Below are 24,058 nucleotides of genomic sequence, written 5' to 3'. Positions count from 1 at the left end.
TTCAACTTTTTATAATGTTAAAAGCAGAAACAGAAAGTGTCCTGCTGAACTGGTTAGATTAAAACATACAAGGTCTATTTGTTAGCGTTACATTGAGTCATGTTTTTTTTTTTAGTAGTAGTTTTTAAAAATGTGCCGCTTATTTGCAGCGGGTAAAGTATCTGAGCTGGAATGTGTTTTACCAAGCTACCCGAACATCTGAATACAGCATTTCCTAAAGTACAGTAATAGAAAAGAAGAGTAATAAAAGCCTTTGTTTAAGAATGGGGAATAGATCTCTGAACTACAGGGCAAGACATTTGTGAAGCAAGCCTTATTGCAAATAGCTTTTGGGGAAATAAATATAACATGTTTTGCAATAAGCTTCGATACAGAAGAGTGTACAAGTGGTACAATTACTGTTTGGCATGGACTGGGCAGATTTTTCTAATCTAATAAAGTATCATGTGGACAGTGAAAATGCATTCAGAAATGGAATTTAATTGGCATGATGTATCCTTTACATGGTATTCTGTATTTCAAAAATGAAAAAAAGAACACTTTCAAAGTCATTCAGTTGCTCCACAACATGTAAAAGGAAACAGATTATTGCTGAAGTCATGTTCCTTGATTCCAGCAAAATGGAAAACCTCATAGCCTGGTGGCTAAGGTTGTTTTTTCTCAGAGCTGAAATGACAACTGGAGTGTATTTGTGTAAATTAATTCCCGTTAAGGCTCTATTGTTTTGAACCTATAAATGGAACATTTAAAAACAAAAAACAAAAAAAAACATGATGCTGGAATCATACAGAAGCTGGTTCTAACACGGATATACCTCATACTTCAAAGTTTCTAAGATAAGATGACCCAATGCAATTTAGATTAAAAAAATTGTTACATGAGAATTTACTTTGTCCTGATTCTGAGGATAAACTGCTCCAAACCAAAAAAAATCATCCATTGTTTACATCAAACCATAAAGTGCAAAACAATTTTCATTTTCCAAGTTTCCAGGTTTTATCGGGTCATCTATCCATCAATGATGGAGACCTTGAAAATAAGGGAAAACACATTTTACTTTGAAGACACATACATTATAGAAGGAGGCCAACAGCCTTTCACTTCCACTACTTATCTTCATCTGTCAAACTAGAATTTCATATTGCAACTTTAAAAGTAATACAGTAAAAAAAATCAGTATACATAAAGCTTATGAGCATTTCAATACTGGTGTAGGATCAGTGATCAGTTAACAAGAGCATTAAAGTGAAGAGACAATATGGTCACAGATCAGATAATCAACAATATACACACCTGGGCCCTGACCTTAAAACAGCGACCATTGTAAAGCCAAACTCTTAACAGTGCAAAGAAGTTTGCAATAAAAATGTAAAAATCCTGAATCGATGAGTTCACCTGTATCTGTACTCTTGTTTTAAAATCGAAAGTGCATCATCGTTTTCAATTATAGACTTCAGTCTGAATCAAATCGTGTCCTAATGTGTTGGAAAGCTGTTAAAGATTCAGATTTCTTGGAGACTAAGCGAAGAAAAATGCAGAAAAAGGTCGTCCTGAATAAAGCCTTCCTCAAGTAAAGTATAAAAGAAAAGTGAAACCCTGAAGTGAGGCGTAGTATAAGCACAGTAAAAAATGGTAGGGAGTACACCTGTAGTTTAACCATTTCTCTACAAACAACGGATATTGCTTTGTCAAAAGCTTATAATGACATGAGTAGAAAAGTAAAGTGTAGAACAATGCACATTATGAACAAAGAAAACTGCTTCAAACACAACAAATGTAAGTCATAATGTTGTGATCATCCAACTCTTGGTTATCTAGGACATGTAAAAACATGGAAATTAAATTATTTAGGTGCCTATCAAAAACAATTAAAAACTGAAAAAATAATATAAAAACGGATAATTGTGGCACTCACTGGAACCAGAATTGATCTGCCAGTTGAAGTTTTTACAATAAATGAATAAGATTGTAACATGAATACAACTTGGTCAAGCGTAATTCTTCTTTAAATGTAACTTTCTTTCTTCAGTATAAACAAAATGTACATTTGGAGAGAGTGGGGGCATTGCCCAAACTCTCAAATTCACAGTTAGCAATTAGATGACAACATTGTCGGTACATTGAGCATTGCACATATGAGGGAAGAACTGAAGTCATGACTACATAGTAATGACACTGAGGGGACTGTAGGGGGTGCTAAAGCCTAAGAAAAGCAGAAAAAAAAAAAAATATTGCACATGATTCTAATTTTGGACCTCCCTCCTCTTCGTCTAAGCTGTTTACGAGTCCCAGCAGGTGCAGTGAAGATGGATCTCTTGCTGATGTAGTGGGCTCGGAACAATACAGCCTGAGACCTCGAAAAGAGTTTTCCATAAGGGCTGGAGGAGTCCAGACTGACAGCATAATAAAGAAGAGGGAACAAATAACATCTCCACTGAGACAAGTCCACTGGTGCTTTTGATGAACCAAGGTACGGTTGCCTCAGAAAATGGTGAGAGTGTCAATCAATTGCAAACAAAAAGAGACCCGCTTTCCAAATGTCGCAGAACTGAGCGCCTGCCTGAGAGCGCAGCAGAGAGGGTGAAAAGACAGCCGGGCAATTTCCATAGAGGGGCAATGTGAATCAAATGGAGTCATTGTGTGCTACTACAGTGGACGGAGTAGTGGGGGTCTGCATCTTGCAGCGTAGTACCGACTCAGTTTTGTGGGTCTTGAAAAAGGCATTTCAGAAGACATGGCCTTATTGTAGAAACGGGCACCATTTTACCGTCCAGCACTTAAGGTTCTCAGTGGAGGAGAGCGCCGGCATGGCATTGCTCAAGACAGTGATGGTCTACTATGGTCGGTGAAACCTAAAAGGGGAGCACAAAAAGTATCAATATCATCACCTAAGAAAGAACTCACTGCATCGCACAGCCAATACTGTGAAAAGCTGCTGTATACATTTAATGTCATGGTCACATAGTAATGAATATTAACCGTTACCTGGTTAAATGGCGACTTGACTCGTGCACCTCCATCTCATTGCTCTTGAAATCATTGAGTTCCTTTCGTATAGCTGCCTGCAGAGGGCAAACAAGAGGGACATTTGAGAAAAGCTGCAGAGGCTTAGTACACAAACTGCAGCCTCTAAGCCTTGACTACTTCCTTTTAGCATACTTCATGCATCATTTACTCCCATCTTGAGGACATGAATTGAAATTATTCTGCTGAATTCTCCTCTCACATCACAAGAGCCCTTAATCTACATCCAAATAGCTGAACTTAATACACAATGTGTCGCTGTTACTTCGGTTGTCATCTAGTGATTTAACACTATAATGAAGTGGTATACACAGAATAAAACATACATTGCAAAACCATTGAAATCGCATTTTTAGATTCGACCAATGCAAAGCTGTACAGTGTTTTAGGTGTAACAGGCTGTAAATCTTTGGAGCTCAAACATAATCCCCGGGTTATTTAAACACCCGATGTATGCATTTTATGGTTAACATCACTTTAAATAAAAAAGGCAAACATCTCTTTGGAGGGGCGGTTTTTAGCTTCTAACCAAAGCTGTTTCCTATTCATAGTGATACACATTCACATTTGGGACAATAGCCAGTGAATCATTGCCTTTAAGAAGCACCACTGGAGCGGTGGAGGGCTGTGTGTCTTGCCCAAGGACAAGATGACGCCAAAGAGATACTCAACGTGGCGATGACTCAAATTTCCAGCAAATAAAAAAGCCAACATCCGTTCTAAAATGTTTAGTTGTGACAGCAACCCGGACCAGTGATGTCATTGCTTCTGCTATTCAGCATGACTCAAACGAATGTCTTCTGCCATGAGGATGTTTCTGCGACACGAGAACAAAACAATTTATAAATCTGCGCTCCACGATAGAAGCAGGAAAATGAAAGTCAGCAGAGCTTCGCTGTGGCTGAGGGGTCCTAAGACTCTGCCTGTCCGATTACTCTCTTATGTAAGGGGAGTTGTTGCATAATAAAACGCTGAATCCCTGTGATTTACACAAGAGCTCTTCAGGTGTGACCTGCCGTGTTCAGAACTGCGCATCATCAGAAACAAAAGAGGAAGCGTCGCTCATTAAAAGTCAGACGCAGGGGCTGCTGGGAAGTGTGCAGCAGGAGTGCTCCAGGGTGTTTACTCACAAAGGAAAAACAAACAGCTGAGGTGGAACTGGCCGTAACAAAAGCACAGGAACACATACTGCTAACATTATTTCTCTCCTGCATTATGGGTTACGTCATAAGAGGCACAGGGGGGGGGAAGGGCAGCACCATTGAAGACATTTGAAAGCAAGCAAGAAGGGATTTTTAGATTATTCAAAGATTATCTCTATTTTACTAAGTGTATGTGATACTGGCCTTGTCAGCTGCTGTGAGCCGGGTCCAGGGTTTATCTGCCCGCCTGTCGTAGTCCTGGGCATCGGACACGTCCACGTAGTCACTGAATCGGATGAGGATTTTGGCCTGTCTTAATTCCTCTACAGTGGGCCTTTGGCTTAGCTGGAAAGAGAGCAGAAAGAAAAAAAATTGGACAAAAATAAAACTAGGTAGAGTAATTCTATTCACTGTCCCGGTAGGCAGCTTCACAGAATTAGCATTTAAACCTTATACAAAAAGATTACGAAAGAAGACTTGCCCATCCAGAATTCCTTAAGCAAATGTATCGTAGATGAGTTATATCATACTGCACACGTATTTAGGATTTTATCGTAAATACGCTAATCTGACATCAAAGCATAAAAATTGACCAATATATGCCCATCAAAGTGCCATATTGTCTAGTTAGGTTCGAAATAATTGATATATTGTCAGATTTATATTTTAACTCCCCAATATGTGTTAAGGCTTCCAAAATTCCGTTTTGTTCAGATAATACTAATAATGTATTTAGGTCCTAAAAACAAAAGTTGGTAATGCATTTAAGTTAATAAATTGGTTTACATACTATAAATGCTTTATGTTCTAAAGATTCATATTTAGTTTGATGTACAGTACAGGGCTGGGCGTTTTGCATAAAACATATTTTGTTTAACACAGCACTCACACAATAAAGTCCTCCGACAGCTGTTAGATTTTTTGTTTTGAGCAGCATGTCTGCAGGTGAGCAGAAAGTGCTATAATCTAATTTAAAGTGATGGGAACATGCTCAACACCTCCCTGTGGGGTCCAAAGATTTGGCAGCCAACATGCTGAAGGGCCAAGGGCAACAAGGACTTCAGCGTCTCCAGGGGAGGCCTGAGAGCTCGGTGCTGAGGCTCCAACAGACTAGATTCGTACTTCTCGCTACACATGAGTCACGGCCAAAGTGTTTGTTTATCCTGGCCCACAATTTACCCCCTCCAGAAGCTTAAACATCAAATGTGGCTTTGCACCTTTGGAGCTATTTTAGACTCACCTTTCGTGTCAGCCTTCGTTTTATCTCCCTTTTCTCCTCGATTTCCTCTTGCTCGTTGCGAGCTGCAAAAACATGAGGGGATGAAGGTTATTCTGCAAACGGTAGACTGTATAAGAAATACTTAGAAATGACTGAAAGAGAAACCAACACAACATTTGCATAATGTTGCTCATTAGATTCAAACTCAATTGGATAATTTCCTACAGCCTAAAATAGTTTCCATCATTGGCTGTTTAATGCTATTAGGAATGGGTATTAGGGGAGAATGATTGCTTTGTTCTTCTCAAGTTGTCCCAAGGCTTTTTGTTCCATGTTTCTGATCAAGTGATTAACCTATTGAAGAGTAAACATCTTTATTTTACAAGGGAAAGATGCAGATCACACTAAGTCTTTAGATCTTCCGTAAATGTATCCAGGTGTTGAAGGATACAGTGAATTCAACGTAAGCTAATTTGCACATTTTGGCATTTTTTATAAAACTGTTCACAGTTATGAAGTGACTTCAGCAGCTTAGAGATATATTAAGACACTCACGTTTGAGGATGTTCCTCTGCTCCAGCTCATCCGCTGTGGGTCTTTGACTCAAGCGCCTGGTTAGAGACATATATTAATGGTCAGCACATATTCACAGGCAAGAGGTCAGAGGGTCAAAATTAAATCAATATGAGATGCAAATTAACCTGCTTTACACTAAATATCGTGTAATCATCAACTGTCAAAAGAATATATTTGCAGACACTTCACTGGTTCTTCTTCTGTGTAGTTCAGAGGAAGCTGCTAGCTTAATTTCTTTCTTCCCTCCATTTCGTCCTGTATTCAAATTTGACAGCAGGTCCTCGTAAGGTTATCTTATTCACATTTTGCCTCACTAAATGAGGGCTTCTCCAACTGTCAAGTCTGGGCTTTGGAGTCAAATGCAATGCGCTAGTCCCAAACTGAATAAAATAAACATTACCTCAAAGTTGACTTACAGTACAACTTATTTATGAGCAACAGAGTTCAATGTTGTTTTTCTCTTAGTTGAAAGATTTGACTCTTTTTTTAAGTTCTTGCCTCACGGCAGCTTGACAGGTGCACTTCCCAAAAATGTAGTCAGCTATGATCCCAAATCCCTCTTTTCTAACGGAATAACTGCATGATAATGCAGTGGTTAATGCAGGGAGGAAAAGCACTGGTAAATGCCAGCTATTCCTGAAGACTCAGCTCTTGTCGAATAAGGCTCTATGACACTGGACAACCAAAAGGTATTTTACACTAAAGACAGACAAAATAAAGTTACTAAACACATCTACACAGACAAAGATACAGGGGCAAAAGGGCCAGACACTGTCCGACTGTTTTAGCAACATCAGAAGAGATACATTTTGCACAGGCTATCTCCAATTTTCATTTGATAAGTGAGGGGAATAACTAAGATATCCAAAAGCCATTTCTGGAAGGTCGCTCCAAGTGCTCTCAACCGGGGACTCTTATTATAGCACTGTGTCAGGACCCTGCGGGAGCAGAACTAACGCTAGACACTGGATCGATGTTTCTCTCCTTATCGTTCATGATCTGACAGCGATCAGAAACTGCTCGGCCCGCAAGCTACTGTATGCTCAACAGTCTCTGTGCTCAGACCGGCTTGTCTCATCTCGTTTTGTGTCATTTCGTCTCACCTTACTGGTACATTCGGGAAAAGTCAAAACCCTCACATCTCTGTTTAGAGCTTTCTGCCTCTCTGAATGGTCGGATAATTATCTCAGCATCACACCAGCAAATAGGCAGCTAGTGTAAACATTGAAATGGATACTCTTCTTTTTTTAAGGCTCCCTCATTATCCACTAAGAGCCTTCCTGCATGTTCGGTGCAATACGAAGAGAAGAGTCATGGGTCTAATGACGTTATATAAGGAGTTACACAAGGTTTTATGAAGATTCTAATGAAGAGAAATTACTTTAAAGCTGCACTCATCAATGTTTTAGAAATGTGTCACTTGTAATGACCAATCCAGGAAGAATTATAGTCTGCTTTACCCACAGCATGTTAAAAGGAATAGTTCAAAAATTTTGGAAATGTGCCTATTTGCTTTTTTGGAGTCTCTGCTTGATTCCTCGAAAGCCTTACAATGAAGACAAAATTCCAAGACATCAATACGCATAGCCAAGAAAGTCTTGCACATAATAACACCGGTTTGTAATTACTTTACTTGAAATAAACGTTTTAACTAGCCGTCTACCCCTTTTTCAAGTATTTATGCTAAGCTAAGCCTCTCCCGGGTGTAGCTTCACATTTATCTGACGACAGCCAAACCCATCTCGTCATCAAAGTCTCAGAAAGAAAGCCAATGAAAATATTTCCCAAATGTAAAATCCATCCATTAACAGACAAACTAATTATTACATAAAGAACCTATAGAAGCAACCACCGTCTATTAGCTAAAAACGCACTAGTTCACTTTCTCAAGGATAATAGTTGCAATTCTTTCATTCAGTTTTACGTCACCAGGGTTTTCCAAGTGAATCAGGTCAATACAAATAAGTTGAGGTCAGAGTGTCCCAGAATAGCATTATCATAATCAATTCTGAGTGGTCTGGCACAAGCAACAACATTACAGGACACAATGCCGTTAGCAAAAAGCATGAAATTAGGGATTGTGCATCAGATCACATGGTGCAAAGGACACTGTGACTGAGCTTTTTGGAAACAGGACCACTAAGCAGGCAGGCCTTCTGGGAACAAGCGCTGTGTTCCAATCACAGTGGGGAATAGAGAGTCGTGTGCCAATGTCTTTAGATAATACGCCATCCCTCACTTGCGACAATATTTCCCACATTTCATATCTTATTATACTATCCGGCTTTCATTTTTTACCCAAGCAATTGGCGGTCTTTTCCTCTCTCGACACATCATTACATCCCCTTCATTCAGAGAGGCAAGTGTTCAAAGAGCAGAGTGTAATCAAATGAGCCGTGCGATCCATTTGGGAAAAACATTATGTTGTTTGATCTGTTCAATTACTAGATTTATGATCTCAACATATGTATACAAAATCCTGTGATCTGTACGCACTGCAGCAGGCTAGTGTGTGTGTGTGTGTAAACTGCTGGTACGAAGTGGCTTGCGTGGTGCTGCTGTGTGGAGGAGTCGGGTGGAGATAGTTTGGCACATGCATCACCGTGGTGATTCAGTTAGCGAGGGAGGTAGTCAGTCAGGAAGAAAAAAAAAAGATTAGTAGAGAGAGTGAGAGCGAGCAAGAGAGATGACAAGAAGAAAAAAAAAAGAGGGGGGGGGGTGATGTAGTGCTGAAATTAGGTCAGCTCCATTTTCAGAGCCTCATTTTAACAAGATAAAGCATTTATCCTTATCGAATGTTGGGAAGGGAAATAATGAAAGGATATAAAAGCATTTCAAAAGAAAAAAGGCCCGCATTTGTGACGGCCTTAGGAGTCACAGTTCCAACAGCCAGGATATTGGGCCATCGACCGTTCAGAGAAAGACAAAATGCTCCGTTTGGTTGAGTAGCGTCAGTGCTTTTTCTAGAAATAATTGTTGAGTTTGCTACAGCAACATCAATCAGGTTTCACCGAAAATACCTGACACGTAAATTAGGAATGTTTGTGTACATGTTTAAAGATGCATCTGTGCACTCACCTTTTGAGTTTGGTGCCTATCTGCTGCCTAGACTCTAGTCTTTCCTCGTCTGTCTGTATGGGCAGGATGTTTTTCTCTTCAAGCTCTCTTTTTGAAGGACGGTTACTCAGCTTGATGGCCAAAGAGTCTTTCCTCAGCACCTTCTGAGCCAGGGAACCTAAACCCAAACACCGTGGTTAAACAAGAGTAAAGCATTAACCAAACTGCTCTCTTCCTGTTTTCATCATTGTGCTGTTTCTCTACATTTTGTAAAATGTTTGCAAAGACTACAAATATAGAATACTGCTCCACTCAGAGCGTGGTCTAAAACTACAGTATGTGGATATGACTGATTATTTCATGGGTACTTTTAGATGCTTTGTACAATACAAGAAATGTTTGATTAGAATATTACTTTCCAAAGTGTCCTGCACCTTTAAGTGTAACTCATATTCCCAATACCCATTTAAGTCATGATTTGGCATATTAAACAAATCCCACACACATGGCCGATCGCAACCTTTAAAAACTCCAACATGCTCCCATGTGAAAACAAGGTTACAGCTTGCACACTTCAGTGGTTTTGCTGAGAGGTTTAAAGTGTTTCCATGTTGGACAGCAGGATACACTTCTGTGAACCTTATGTTGGCTCTCCTTTGAAGGTCAAACATCTGAGATCCAGAAGCCTTGAGGTGAAGCTAGCAGTACTGTCCATCAGGATTATTCAGGCAAATATGGCATCTAATATGTAAACATGAGCTATCCTTACCATAAATAAACCAATACTGAGTCATAGTCAGATTTAATGACCCTCTTTATATCTTAAGTGTTTTGCTATGAACTCATGAACGCAATTACATTTAACATAAAACGCTCATGGTAATTGATGCCCCTCACTTGTAAATATTGTGTCGTCATCTTCGTCGTCATCCTCATCATCATCATCCTCCTCATCGTCCTCGTCCTTATACATGCTAGGCAGATCTTCATAGTCACACTCGTTGGGCATGTTCTCCTTGTCATCCTCGTAGTCGATGATCACAGACGGCACTTCTCTCCGGTCCAGGGGAACACAATGACCAACGCCGTGCAATGCAGAGCTGGTGGAGAGAAAGGGAGGTGGTGTTTATGGGCGTTCAAATAATGGATCAAACTTATGACCATGACATTTGGCCCTGCTATTAGGATGAACCTGCCCATCCCCTCAACAGTGCAGGAAAATGAAACGTCTGTTTGTGATATATAGCATTATGAAACAATATCCCTCACAAACCTTCTCAATCCGGGAAACAAAGTGATTTAAAAAAATAAAAGGGCTTCTGGTCCATGATAGCTTAGTGGGTTTTTAATCCAAGTATATAGAGAGAGGATATGTATAACTCCATCTGAATGAAACTGGAGTACAAAGAGCCTGAATACAGACCAAGCACAATTCTCTGCAGTCCTACGCAATGCCATGCAATCCCCCGAACTACACGGAAAACTGATTATACAACTTGTATAATTCAAAACAAGGGTGACAGAAATAAACATGCAGGAGCCATCAAGTACCAACAGGTTGCATATTTGACAGATAGATTGAAGGCGAAATCTAGTTGGAGCTACTTATGAAGTAGCCATTATTACGTAAACCATTTTCTAGCTTTTAGACTAATTGTGAGCAATGTCGAGACCATTACTTCCTTATCCCTGCCCAGATGGCTTTGGAGAAAAATAAATCCTAATGTAAAAGATGACATCATGTCCAATCCGCTACCATGTCCCTTTCTCCAAACAAGAAGAAATGCAGTTTTGTAAAGAGCAGCTGGTCATGTTATGTCAGGCCCACTGCTGGAGGGACGCCTACTCCATGAGCCGGTGCCCACACATACACACATTTACTTCAAAAATAGGCCACGCTGCCCTGTGAGGCCACTACACCAGCTCTACATTGCAGGACGCGACCTCAATAACACCAGGATGTATTTGAGAGTAGCGGCCAAGTCGACACAAAAATAAACCAAATAAACAGGACACTCAGGCTAATTATAATGTTTTTTTCAGTAATTAGTCTGATTAGTGCTGCTTTGGTGACAGCTTTTACTAAAGAAGAGATTAATTATCCACAGTCTTAATCAAATGAAGGACAATTATTATTTATAAAAAAGAGAAACGTGTTGTGAGCGGCACCCCTATGGCCAATCAGTAGGAAGCTACTTCCATTTGGTGTATATTTAAAATTCCAGCATGAAACATTGCATGTATTAAACAGAGTTTTGTCAAACTTCAAACCAGATGTTATCTAGGAGGTACAGACTGAAACAAAAATAGATGCTGATCCATAATCCCTCCCTCCTGGAGCACAATCAGATGTAATGTCCTGAGCACGGCTGTCTACTAACCTTTCAAACCTCTGCATGGAGAGTGCCAGGGTTTTATTGAGCTCCTCGATGATCCGGCTGGGCGCGTGCAAGCTGCCGTACTGAAGCCGAAACGGGTGACCCCGGCTCTGATGAAGACTGGAGAGAGCCGCCATCTGAGAGGGCAGCAAGGGCCCGTGGTGGTGGGGCATGCCCTGGGGGGGGCCGCACTTTTGGGACATAGAGCAGAGGGGATTGGGCGACGGAGACGGGGAGTTGGAGTCCATCCCCCCTTGAGGCACACATATCATCACTTTCTTTGGAGGCAGGGGTGGAGAGTGCTTTCCCCCACGCATACAGGTCAACTTCATTGGCTGGCAAGAATCTATAAAGATAAAAAAAAAAAAATTCAGGACGGACAGAATAATTAATTATAAAGTCACCTATTATGCAAAATCCACTTTTTCATGTCTTTTATAGATAAACATGTGTCCCCTCTGTGTGAAGAGATTCTGAAAGTTTCAGGAAAAAAGATTCTCTCACTTTTTGTCCTGATCCATTTATATAAAAACCTGTCTGAAAATGAGCTGATCAGATATTGACCACTTTATGATGTCATAACAATTTTTTGGCTTGTGTAACCATTAGCCAATCACCAACCAAGGTAACTGCCACCCTTATCACCTGAATCTCCTCCTAGAGCACCATTGTGTTTTTTTAACCAAATATCTCTCAGAGGGGCGTGGGGAGTGGCTCCTTATTTTCATCTAAAGTAACAGACAGAGAATCAGCACTTTTGAAACAGGGCTGAAACAGATGGGATTATGGGATGCTACAATGCACGATCTGTTTGGTGTTTCGAGCCAAACACTTCAGAGACATGTTTTGTATATATCTGAGACCTATAATATATTGATGAACAACAGTATAATAGGGGACCTTTAACTTTTATACTGGGTTATCTGGTGTTATATGGCTTTCACTACACTTTGTTGTTGCAGACAGATAAACAGAGCTCATGGTCGATCAGACATGGCTTAGACTTCAGGGCAGAGTAGCAGGAATTAGGCCAGGGTAACGCTACTTCACTCTGACTGACAGTTTGGCAATGACAGAGACAGCCCATCTGACCTGACCACAGGGGAATTTAATGAGACTACTATAATCCTGTGCTCCATGTGTGGCAACGCAGGTAGGGTTTGAAGCAACAGAAGGCGGGGCTCATTTGTCAAAACAAGTACAATAATATATAGTAATACTTCAAGTCGGGTGCAACAAATACTAGAAGAAGGGAAATCAAGTAAGAATACTGACCTGTGCTATGTTTCGGGATTCTAGAGAAAGGCTTTGGAGGGAGAGCAGGAGGCTTTTTGTGGTACAGCGGCGGCTTGGCGGGTTTATCCTGAAGGTCATTCGAGTAGGTGAAAGATTTGTTGGAGGGTAGAACCATGGATGACTTAATTGAGGACTCCTGAGTGCAGATTCCACCGTCCATCGAGGATCGGAACTCAACGGTTGCTAAACGCAACAAAGGGAAAGTGTGACGAGCATTGAAAACATCACAACTAAGACAGAGAGAAGTCTGTTCAAACAAAGTTTAAAAATGAACTTAGAGTGGTGAGACAATGAGGAGTGGATTCAGAAAGCTATGACTGTTTAACAACCCATGAGCTTTTTATCGACACACAGCAGACAAAGGAAGAGCCAAGAAGTTTGACAGAACTTTTTCTTTTTAATTCCTTACAGCACTGAGCCATTTGATGTTTTTTGCATGATCACATTTTAAGGCTGACAATGCAATTCACAATGGCGCTTACATTTTCTGACAAACAATGCATTTGAATTCAGAGCAGTCTATCCCGTTCCTAAACAGCCTTTCAAACAAAAACCATGAGAATGCTAACTTCTGTATGATTTGGGAGAGACAGGCAAGTCTCTAGACATTCAGAAAGCTTTCCAAGGGAGTTTTTCCCCTTTTTTCTACCAGTATCTCAAATTCAAGTCACAAGTCATTCTTGTAACCAGCTGTCAAACAGAAAGACCTGCAGAAGGCCATCGTTTTTTTTAAACATTCTTAAGAGGAAAAGTTTGAAAGTATCTTAAAATCCAGCCATTGAGCAGGCAGACTCTGAAACATTTAACTCTAAACTAGGCTAGTGATAGTGTTTGGCTGATGTGTGCCACATTTAATCCAGGAACAACGAGTGCCAGACAAAGACAGCAACCAGTTAAAGCCGATTACAATCCAGCAGCCAATCACATGAAAGGTTGACACAATTCTGCCAACGGGAGATCTATTTTATTATAATATAATTATATTTTTGCCCTTGGATCCATTTCTATTTTGAGCGCACCAAAGTGACATTTTTAAAACAAAGTGAAATGTGTGGTATATCTATACATCAAAGGTATGTCAGAGCTAACTGTAACCGTAACTGCTTTCATAGATAGAGTAACCGTTTGCTTTGCATGCATAAAAATAACCACTGCTCATTTATCAAGCTATGAACACAAGCTTTTTCATTATGGAAACTAGGTTGTCACTGGGAAGGAGAATAGTGCACACCTGGCCTAATTAATTTGCATGGTAAGGAGAGGCACAGTCATTTTGCAAAAATAGGGGAGGAAAATATTCAGTTATAGTTTTTTTTGTAGGAACTGAGCAAGAGAGTTTCTGTAAACTTACGGCACACATGAGCCAAGTAGACAAGCATTTCATAAATATTAAGTTTAACTTTATTGAGATTGAAAATATACACTAGATTTCTTTTAATTAAAAAGAAAATAATTGAAACAGTAAAATATGAAAAAAGGCCCCAAACGTCCTTATTTTCTCTTTTCACTTTGTGAGTTTAGAATCAATGTGCATTCTCAGCAGAACTAACTTTATTTTTTATGTCCTGAGGCATGAAGCCCCCCGCTGTCAGGCTCAAATAAACTCTGCAGCTTTAAATATGAAGTGTCACATCTAATCAAGATCAAAGAGTTTATGAAACCCAACAAAATGTCTATAATGAAAGATTATATCTCCCAATGCCCCATCCAAATTCTGAAAAGACCACTTCAGAGACTACTGATTAATGAGAAGATGAACTACTGATGACCATTTTTGCAGTACCCACTTAAAACTAAGAGTTTGGAGCTCGGTTGCATAAGACTGTAACCGTATAATATCCGCTCACCTTTTTCAAAGATCTCTTTCAGCACTCCTCTCTTGATCAACTCATCTCTGCTCTGTCGCATTGACATCTTCCTTTCCAAAGCTGTGGAGAAAAAGGATGAGTTTTTTCATGTTAGTCAAACCATCAAAGAACACTAAATGAAAAGAGCAAATGTAACCATGCATTAGTCTCAGGCACAATCCTTGTGTTCCTTCTAAAGACATAAAGAGTTCCCAAATGTATAGTTTTATATTTAAAAATAGTACTGTAGATCTAAGTATAAATTATTCAAGTTAGTAGGGGGACTGTTTTTCCACTGTGGAATAATATACCTGTGGTGGGCTCCGGAATATTTATGGCAGCAGAATAAGGAAGGGGGTATGTTTTTTGTATCGTTTTTGGCAAACTATAGCTGTTGATAGAAAGGTCTATCAGGCTTTGGTTACACAGGGGATAGGAGGATCAATTCATTTATGGGTTTTGTTATGTGATTTAACAATGAGGCAAAAAATAATATGCACTACCACCAAATGTATCCTTTAGGTAAATGCATTTTAATACTGTATCCCTAAGAGTATTGGTCTTGCTGTACGTGGATGTGTAATGATACATCTTGCAATCTTTTATAATATAAAAAGATTCCAAGCAATTTAATCGGAGAACAAACCCTGGAACTTGGTGTCAAGATAATCTGTTTCTGTCCACATGCAGCTAAAAAAAACCTTAATTGACTATGATTTTGAAAAGAGATAAAGGTTGGAGGAGATATTCCTACACCACTTCTCATTGTAATTCATTATGCACAAGATAATATGTCCCATAGCTACAGCTTCTATTTTTATGCTTCAAAAGTTGAGCCACTTAACATCTTCTATCAATAGGTGGAACAAAAGCGGTTAAAAATTATGTTAGCTAATTCAGATTCTACCCCTGCATAAAAACTAATTAAGGATGTGAAGCGGGGATCAGCAACAACACTCGAGCACACTGCGCAGGAATCTCCCTGCAGGCGTCTGTAGCTCCTGCTTAAAAAGAAAGATCATAGATTGTGCCATGCGGGCTTTACATGACACAGAAGTCTTGACCAAGCTCGATCAGAGGGCGGTGTGTTGCATGCCAATACATCCTCAGAGTGGATTCATGAAAAGACTGACAGCTTGACCTCTCTTTGCCTTGCCCTCAGTCACAACACAGTGGATTAAAACAACTGCTGAGAGAGTCCAAAATTAACAAACACAAATCAGAATCAAACAAATGTCAGAGAGGGAGAACTGCTGGGAAGAAATCAGGATCCTCAGTGTTCAAAAATACCCGAGCAGAAGGAGTTAGCACCAAACAGTATGCTCCATTATGAATTCCTCAAGGATACCAGATGTTCAATATCACTCAATACTTCAAAAGTTTTTGAAGAGAAGCCCATTTGAGATCAGCTCCAAGCAATAAATTAGTTAAGCAGCAGAGCAAGCATTTGAAAGCAGAATACGTGACCAAAATATTACCAATATGTCACACAGAGAATGCTCTCTACTGGAGCCTTCAAGTAAATTGAAAAGTGTGAAATGAAAGGAAATTGTGCCATTTGTAGTTTCTACTTGTGATGCTAGTGCTGACCGGTCCATCTAAAAAAGTGATTTTCTTTCACCCAGAAGCAGCAAATGTAACATTAGATCAGGTCAAAGTGATAAAACATAAATGTACTAACGAGAAGGTGACACAAAATAGAGGAATATTTCTAACAGAGTGAAAGCAACTAGAATGTTTTCCACAAAGCACCAGAGGCAACACAGAGTTCACTTCGTTGTAACTGTGCATTCTCAAACTTCATTAAAAAAGGTACAACAGTTCAGGAAGTGGAGTGGCTTCCATTAATAATGTTTGCCTGTCGAGCAGTACCTGGCTAATGACAAAAGCAAACCTTGTTGTAGTACTCTGAAAGTTTATAACAAGCTTCTCTGCACCTGGCACTGGGTTTTCATCCCACTGTTATATTAAAATAAGAAGCAACAACAACTGTGCTTTTTAATAGAAGTCTCAATATTATACTAGTTAGACTTTATACAGGATGTGCATCATTAAAAACAAAAAGAAAATGTTCTACAATACTATGTTCAGCCTCTTCATTCCAATTAAATCCTTCAATAACACTTTATTCCAGAACAAAAGATCTTGCATGAAGTCAGCTTCAATACATACTTTAACACCTATGCTATGGGTTACAAAAAAACAAAATCAATAACCATTTTTTGGGTGACAGAAACAATCAAAATGACAAATCTGTTTAAAAACATCAGCATCAACTCTTTGCCAGTGTGGGAAACCCGAGGCTAGAGGTTGATGCTTGACCGGCGGTGCTGTGATATGTTCAGGGATTATAGTGCTGTTTTATCCAAAATGAAAAGTAATCACTCAAAGCTTTATGACATAACTGCTCTGCAATTGGATGTGCACAGTTACATAATGCCATTAACTCAAAAGCCTTTTTAAGGATGAGTCTTCAGATGGACAGCTTTCGTGTGCTCATAAAACAAAAGATAGAAGAAATTGTTCAAATGGACACCTCAGTTGGTCGAGTCTGGCGTTAAAACACTGGCTGCTTTTGCTAAAAAACATATTGTTTAATATTTTATGAATCCATTAATAGTGTGCAATAAGTGGAATTTCATGTTCATTTCATCAGGAAGGTCCTGTGAGAGAAATAACAAAAAAAAGAAATTCAGTGTGGAAAAAAACTGCCACTTGCAACAGATAGTCAGAATATTAGTGTGAATCTGATCATGAATAGGATCGTCAGGGGACTCGAATCCACTGTGAGCTTGTCATTTGATTTTGTATTCAGACGAGGTAGACTAATTGAAGTGGGCAGCAAACTGCAAGTACAAAAAAGTAGAAACTGTCCTCAAAACCACCTTGAACATCAACCAAGTTCCATGTTGGAGAGTCGACCGCGGCCCAAGTGCTGTCCAACAGCCACTCAATCTGTACCAAGATGAGAAGATTAGACGCTCATCCGGGAGCCTCAGCTGACAGCATATTAAATGAAACTGGCATATCCGAGTACAGCCATATTGATCTGAGAACACTTCTTTTAGTTTTAAGAGAAACAAATATTCCACAGCAAAGTGACCCAGATAGTTAGAACACATCCTACCAACCCTGAGGCGCAGTAGCTCAAAGTGAAGGCTTTTACTGAAGCAATTCGTTCAGCCTCAGCCTGACAAAAACTGTATTAAAACTTTCTTATTTAAAAAGGTCAAGGAACTTGATTCTGGCTTAATGAAACCATTATTTATAAAAAGTATACAGCATTGTGGCATTTTCCTCTTCATGCAGAAGATATAGTAGTAGTAAGATTTCCTTTTTTAAATATGCCAACACAACAGCAAACATTGTGATATGAGACCACTCCTGTTTCATGAGGAAATACTTACTAATTGGATCAGGAATACAAAATGAAGATAACATCCCACTACCTCATGTATGTTCTTTTGATGAATCTCTGCCCAGTGAAATCTCTGTGATACAGATGTGAGAATCTAGTGAGCATGATAAGACAGCATGATAAGACTTCCCACTGTCAGGCCCTCCTTCCTTCCTTCCTTCCTTCCGTCCTGAGGTGAAGAGTACAGGCTCCCAAAGCTAGCCCTCATCTGCTTAATATCACAACACATTCATAATCCTCTACTGTGCTCAGTGTCCAATTATCAGCGACAACATCTGCATGCCCAGTGGCTGCTCTGCTACCCACTGACACAGGAAACGCAATCATTTCGATAACCTAACTGCTTTGAATCCACTCCACGCTTTACTCTGTTGAGTGAGCTATTCATGCACCAGTGGAATCAGTGTCGTTCCCTGGATGGAATATATATATATACACTTTGGCAGAAAACACAGCGTGCGTTTAACATTTGAGAAGGTGAACATGATCATGTGCACCAGCACATATTATCCTAGATATTGAAAATACTGTAAATATAATAAAATAAAAAAGACAGACAGTTTTTAAATATGTTTTGTAAAAATGGGCTCAATAGCCTTGATTTAATAAATGTTCCTTGGAAATAGTAAACGTCTGTCATTAAAGCAGGTCCATCACTACTAGTGACCCCTTTCAGGTTACACAGTTGTAGATATTTGAGACATTGTTTATTTGACAGCATTTATTCCTGCAGCTTGAAATCCACATGCATGCACCATGTGTTGACGGCTGCAGTTTAAAAATCCCTGCACCACCTCCTGTCATTTAAATTTACTGCACTGGCTCACTCTTCTGTGACTTCTATACTTCCACTGCCGCCTTCAGGGGTGCAGATCACATTCCCCTTGTTTGGGGCTTTGAGAGTCAGGTCAATACTTCTTGCTGAAATTGAAGTGACAGTGTGTGCGCAGATGTTTTGGCGTCACAGCAACTAAAGAACTTGACTGAGCATTGGGGCTTCTTTCAACAATGCACTTTGCCTAAGCTTAAAAAAAAAAAAACTGAAATTCCACTAGGTCGCTCCAGTGAGATACAGTATACTGGTGGGTTATAATCCACCATCATGCTGAAATCAAAAACGCTTTAATCAAACTATGGTAGCAAAATAATGATGTGGAGACAGCCGTTTTATGCATACAAAACAAGTGGAAGACAAAAGTTATGAAGAGAGCTTTATCACTCAACTCCACTGTGCATTAACACCATTGTAGGAGAAAAAAGCCCTTTTTGTTTGCTCAGATCTTCATTGTTGTCCTCCACCGCAACAGGGGAAATGCTGTTATAATAGACAGTGGCTCAGTGGACCAATGAACAGAACATATCTACATGATTGTTTCATGAGTAGACACTACTACAATACAGCAAAATAGGAAAGTCAAGCCTCTAAAGCAAATACATATTTTGTAATGTATTTTTGGGGTTTCGCTAAAAACACCACATTTTCAAGAGAAAATATAGCCAGGCGAATCATGTTAGACTACAGCCAAACATTTAGGGAACAGGAACAGTCAAATCCTTGCTGAAAGGTAATGCCAACCAAAAAGTCAAATACATTTTTAGTGCTTGTGAGACTGATTCATCCAGGAAATTAACACCTGAAAGATGGCAATTTAATATTACTTAATCAAAGAATTTTTTTCCAGGTAGGCCTGGATACAAGTCTGTGCAGTTGCTCATATTCTAGACAAGCAAGAGTTTGTTTCCACCCTGCATTCTGACTAAGGGCCTCAGTGTGTCTACCTGGCTCAGGTTAATATTCATGATGTTGCAGCCAAGGAAAATAACTACAGCCACATCTGAACAGAGCATGTCCTTCACTTACCCCTGACAATACTGGCCTGTAAGATGAAAGGAACTCCAAAGAGACCTAACAACACGAAACCCCAACGCTGCACTTTTGCTGAATCAATTTGCCACTTTTTAAATAACCCTGGAGACTGAAACCTAATACTTTTTGCTAAAGAATATACACTGAATAATAACTTTCCCATTACCAGACAGGGTAGAAAACAATATGGTTGTTTATGGTGAACCTGGCAACTGTTTTTGTGCTTATATTAACATAGTACTGAGAAAAAAAAAGTCACGTACCAGCAGATGTCTGCTTGAACTTGTCACTCTTCTTCTTCCTCCATTTCCATGGCTTGAGGAGGCGTCCCAGAGTAGCAAATTTGCTCCGACGACGGATGGGTGGAGTGTGGGTGCCAGACTCAGAACGCATGGCTGCCAGCCTCTCTACTTCCTCGGCTGTAAGGGAATTCAAAAAAATAAAAACAGGGTATAGTTTAGGTGAGAATGCAGAGGAGGTGATATTCCTGTAGTCATGCAGGAGAGCTAGAAGTGAATGCAGCAGACACTTTTGCTCACAAAGAACCAAGCATTACAAATCTGTGCCAAGTAGCCTGCTGAATTCTTCTTCTATCTGGATGAGGTTGAGAGAGTATAAACAAACCTGCACACCAGATAGTAATAGGCAGGATACGCTCCCAGTCAAAACAGTTCACATTGAGTGGCTGGCATTAGCTTGCCAAGACACACTAACAGTCTGATAAGCACCTCATTAAGTGGAAATCTTTCAACTCCTCATCAAATATTCACAAGGCCCAGCCCGTTAGACCTCGAAATACTGTTGCATGGCCAGGAATGTTAAGTATTTTATTTTAACACATACTACTAAATGAGAAAATGAATGCATGTTACATTTCCAAAATGGTGCAATCGAGGACTGCAAAAAAAAACACTAACCAAACACAAGGGAGGAAAGAGGTTTTCAAACTCAAATCTGATATAACACACACATTTAAGTAGTCTTCTTTATAAACAGCACTCACAGGATCATACACATGTTTCAGATTTCTAAATATTATTTAATGACTTTGCTTTCTAGGCAGCCCATCAATTCCTCACTGTATAAAATGAATATTCAAGAGATGTGATACTTGCTTTGGTAATCCATCATGTCTGCTTTTATTTTTTGATATACTGCCTAATTTTAATGAGGATGGCGTGTGGTGCAGTGGATAAAGCCTTGGTGTTGGGATCAGGGGGTCACAGCTTCAAACCCCACTGCAGTCAGCATGTCGTTTTGTCCCTGGGCAAGACACTTCACCCCAAATTGCTCCTGTGGGGATTGTCCACAGTATTGAGTATGTAAGTCGCTTTGGATAAAAGCGTCTAACAAGTAACATGTAATGTAATGTAATTTGCAATGATATCATAGTCCTGCATTGCCAGACGTCAACATTTCAGGCATTGGAGAGCAACCATAGGTTGTAAAACAATGAAAGCTGACCATTCACATACATTTGACAGGTTCGAGTCTAAGGAGAATGAAAAAAAATTGGGGAAACTATTCAGAAACAGAAATGGCCTAGTTTCCAACAGACTGAGTTCTGGATGCATGATGACCTCCAGCACAGCATGTTGTATCAGTTGTCAGTGGCACTACATTGCGTCAGATCATCACCCGTGACATGCTGTCAGGGAATGTGCTGGTTGCTCTTTTTTATTAATTACATCACATCACAATGTTTGCCAACATGGACATATCATTTTGCAGCCTAGTCACCTCCTAAATGGGACAGCAGGATAAATAATGTTACAGTAATGCAGTCCCACGAAACATCAATGAAATGCTCCGGAGCCTCAGAAGCAACCATCTTAGCCATCCTGTCACCACACGACTCTATAAATAGATCTACAGTCGATGCTAATTAAATCCAGTAGAGATTCAAATAACTTCATTAGAGGTCCAAAAACTAGATAAAGACAGGAAGAAAATAGAAGCAGAGTAACCTCCAACTGCAAAGTACCAACCATCTTTATGTACTGTGTGACAGACACAAAGATGACACTTTTATTCACTTCAATAAAATATATATTTACCATCCTAACATCAGGTGATCATTTCATGACAACAGTGACAACAGGCACACACCAGCCCACGTTCACCATGTTGCACATAGCCTAGATTCTCCACTACACAACACACTGATGTGGCTGCTTTTAATTAAAAACACTTGTTTGCATACCAAGACGGATCATTGATGATGTAATGACACTGAACTGGAAATGGCCTTGTGTAAACAGCTTGCACAGTTTCATGACATTTTAATGGCATCTATAGGCTAGAAAAGCTACATATCATTTATCTTATCACTTAAGGAGACTACAAAATACAGAAAATGTTATCATGCAAACCAACAAATTGAACTCAGAGCATTAATAAGTTCTGATCCAGTTAAAGGCAGCTTCAACAACAGCAACAGTGACTCACAGTAGAAATGTAAGCACTTAACAAGTAACTAGAGAATATTATAACAAGGAGGCGCAACCCATATTGAACGATGGAGATCAGAGGCATGGCCATCGCCAGACTGAAGGAAAATAGGCTACATGCTGGATGGTAGTACCGCAGGGCTACTATGGGCGAAACCACACAAGGCTCCAGAGCTACTCACCGTCCTGTGTGTCGTTCCCGCGGCTGCAATTGCTGCAAATGTGCTTTATCTCTTTCCCGATGTGACAGTGGATCGTAAAGGGCATGTTGTTGTTGTGGTGCGGATGCTGGCCGTGCCCTTTCTTGTTGCTGAGAGACATTATTTTGACCAGGCTAAACGCTTTTTTCTTAGGTTTCTGCACCGCTACGGGCGTTTCTCGGCACCCCGTGGTAAGCCAAGTGCCGTGCATGATGGTGGGCGCAGGATCCACCGTCGGGTAATGGACCGTCCTAAACATGGCGAAAACGGACCAGTGCGCTTTGTTTACGACGGTGTGGATTTAAATTAAAGGGCCATTAATTTAGTCCTACCTGACCTAGTGTAAAGAAGCAGCTTCCATCGAGCCCAAATCAGCCGCTTCTCCCTGCTGAATCCCCCACACCTTTACCTGAGATCACAGTAATGTGCAGCTGGCCTATTTGGGTGCGCAATGCAAAATAGCTACTGCTGCTGCTGCTGCTGCTGAGAAAAAACCACTGCTGCCAGGTCCAAGTGGGCTAATAATAAAAAAGAGGCTGAGTAGTGAATGGCAGTGACTACCTCTCCCTCCCAGAGCCGCAGACTGCAGTCAGTTGTAGCTAATCCACGATTAGAGGAGCTGAGCAGTGAGCGTTTGTGATTGGCTGCACCATGCCTTCCTCGTATAGGCTAGTGTGGACAGAGGTAAAAGTTACTCGACTGATAAAAGGATTCAAATTATTTTTTAGCAGGTTAAATTACATGCCGGAACCTTTCTGCATACAAAAACTGAAAGACAACTATATCCACCATTTGGTCAGGAATTACCAAAACATAGTGTACTTTTCTTCTAATAAAATTCAACTCAGATAATTATCTAAAAAAGAATGTCAGTTTATCTGAAACACTGAGACTATAGAAAAAGATAAAGTAAATACTTAAGGGGCAAAGAGCCACTTATTGGACGATTTGGCAAGTCAAAAACGAATGAAAAACTGATTTCCTTAAACAGCCCTTTGAGGTATTGACTTCCTACTTGAGTGACTATAATAGGTAAACACTGAAAGAGACTCGATCAAAAATGAAGCCCTTTGGTAAAAGCTTTAATATGTATTTTGAATTGTAAAACATGATAGTAAATATTCTGTCTATGAAGTTGTCCGATACACATACGTCAATGAACTCAAATGACCCCCCCCTTAGCCTAATCTAATCTTCTGATTTGCGGAGTATTTATTACAAAAAATAAAAGATTGAGTGAGGTTTAAAAAATCTGCTTTACATGAAAGCGCTGAGAGAAGTGAGTGCAAAAATGAAACTTCTACATCATTTGGGCATGATAACAAACAAGAGCTCAGAGAATTAAAATCAAAGAAATGAAACAGAGCAAAGGGACCCTAATCAGTGATCATAAAGCTCAATACTTCAAATGAGGGAGCTCAAAAGCCAGCATCAAATATTCCTTCTTTACACCACAAATTCCAAACAGCAATTTGGTTGATCCCTGAAGTAACTGAGCACATTTTGTGGGTAATTGATAACATTAATGGCCAATTAATGATGCGTTAATCATGGGAAGGATACCGGACCCAATGGCATTTCCAA

The 24,058-nt window shown here is 39.9% G+C and overlaps 1 protein-coding gene across 1 annotated transcript; it reads right to left on the bottom strand.

Annotated features, from left to right (window-relative positions):
- Positions 1-460: 460 nt before the first annotated feature.
- Positions 461-23,042, bottom strand: LOC104962715 (phosphatase and actin regulator 1-like). Its single transcript, XM_010791208.1, has 12 exons — positions 22,457-23,042; positions 20,088-20,243; positions 14,540-14,620; positions 12,672-12,875; positions 11,400-11,742; positions 9,916-10,118; positions 9,040-9,196; positions 5,941-5,996; positions 5,407-5,468; positions 4,371-4,511; positions 2,986-3,062; positions 461-2,852 (listed from the first exon to the last, which is right to left on the bottom strand). Exons 1-12 carry the CDS (start codon positions 22,731-22,733, stop codon positions 2,837-2,839), a joined length of 1,773 nt encoding a protein of 590 aa, XP_010789510.1. The 5' UTR covers positions 22,734-23,042; the 3' UTR covers positions 461-2,836.
- Positions 23,043-24,058: the final 1,016 nt, after the last annotated feature.

This window comes from Notothenia coriiceps, unplaced genomic scaffold (genome assembly GCF_000735185.1).
Source record: "Notothenia coriiceps isolate Sejong01 unplaced genomic scaffold, NC01 NC01_scaffold00035289, whole genome shotgun sequence".
NCBI lineage: Eukaryota > Metazoa > Chordata > Actinopteri > Perciformes > Nototheniidae > Notothenia > Notothenia coriiceps.
The sequence above is the reverse complement of the archived record's forward strand: the minus strand, read 5'-3'. Positions and strand labels throughout refer to the sequence as shown.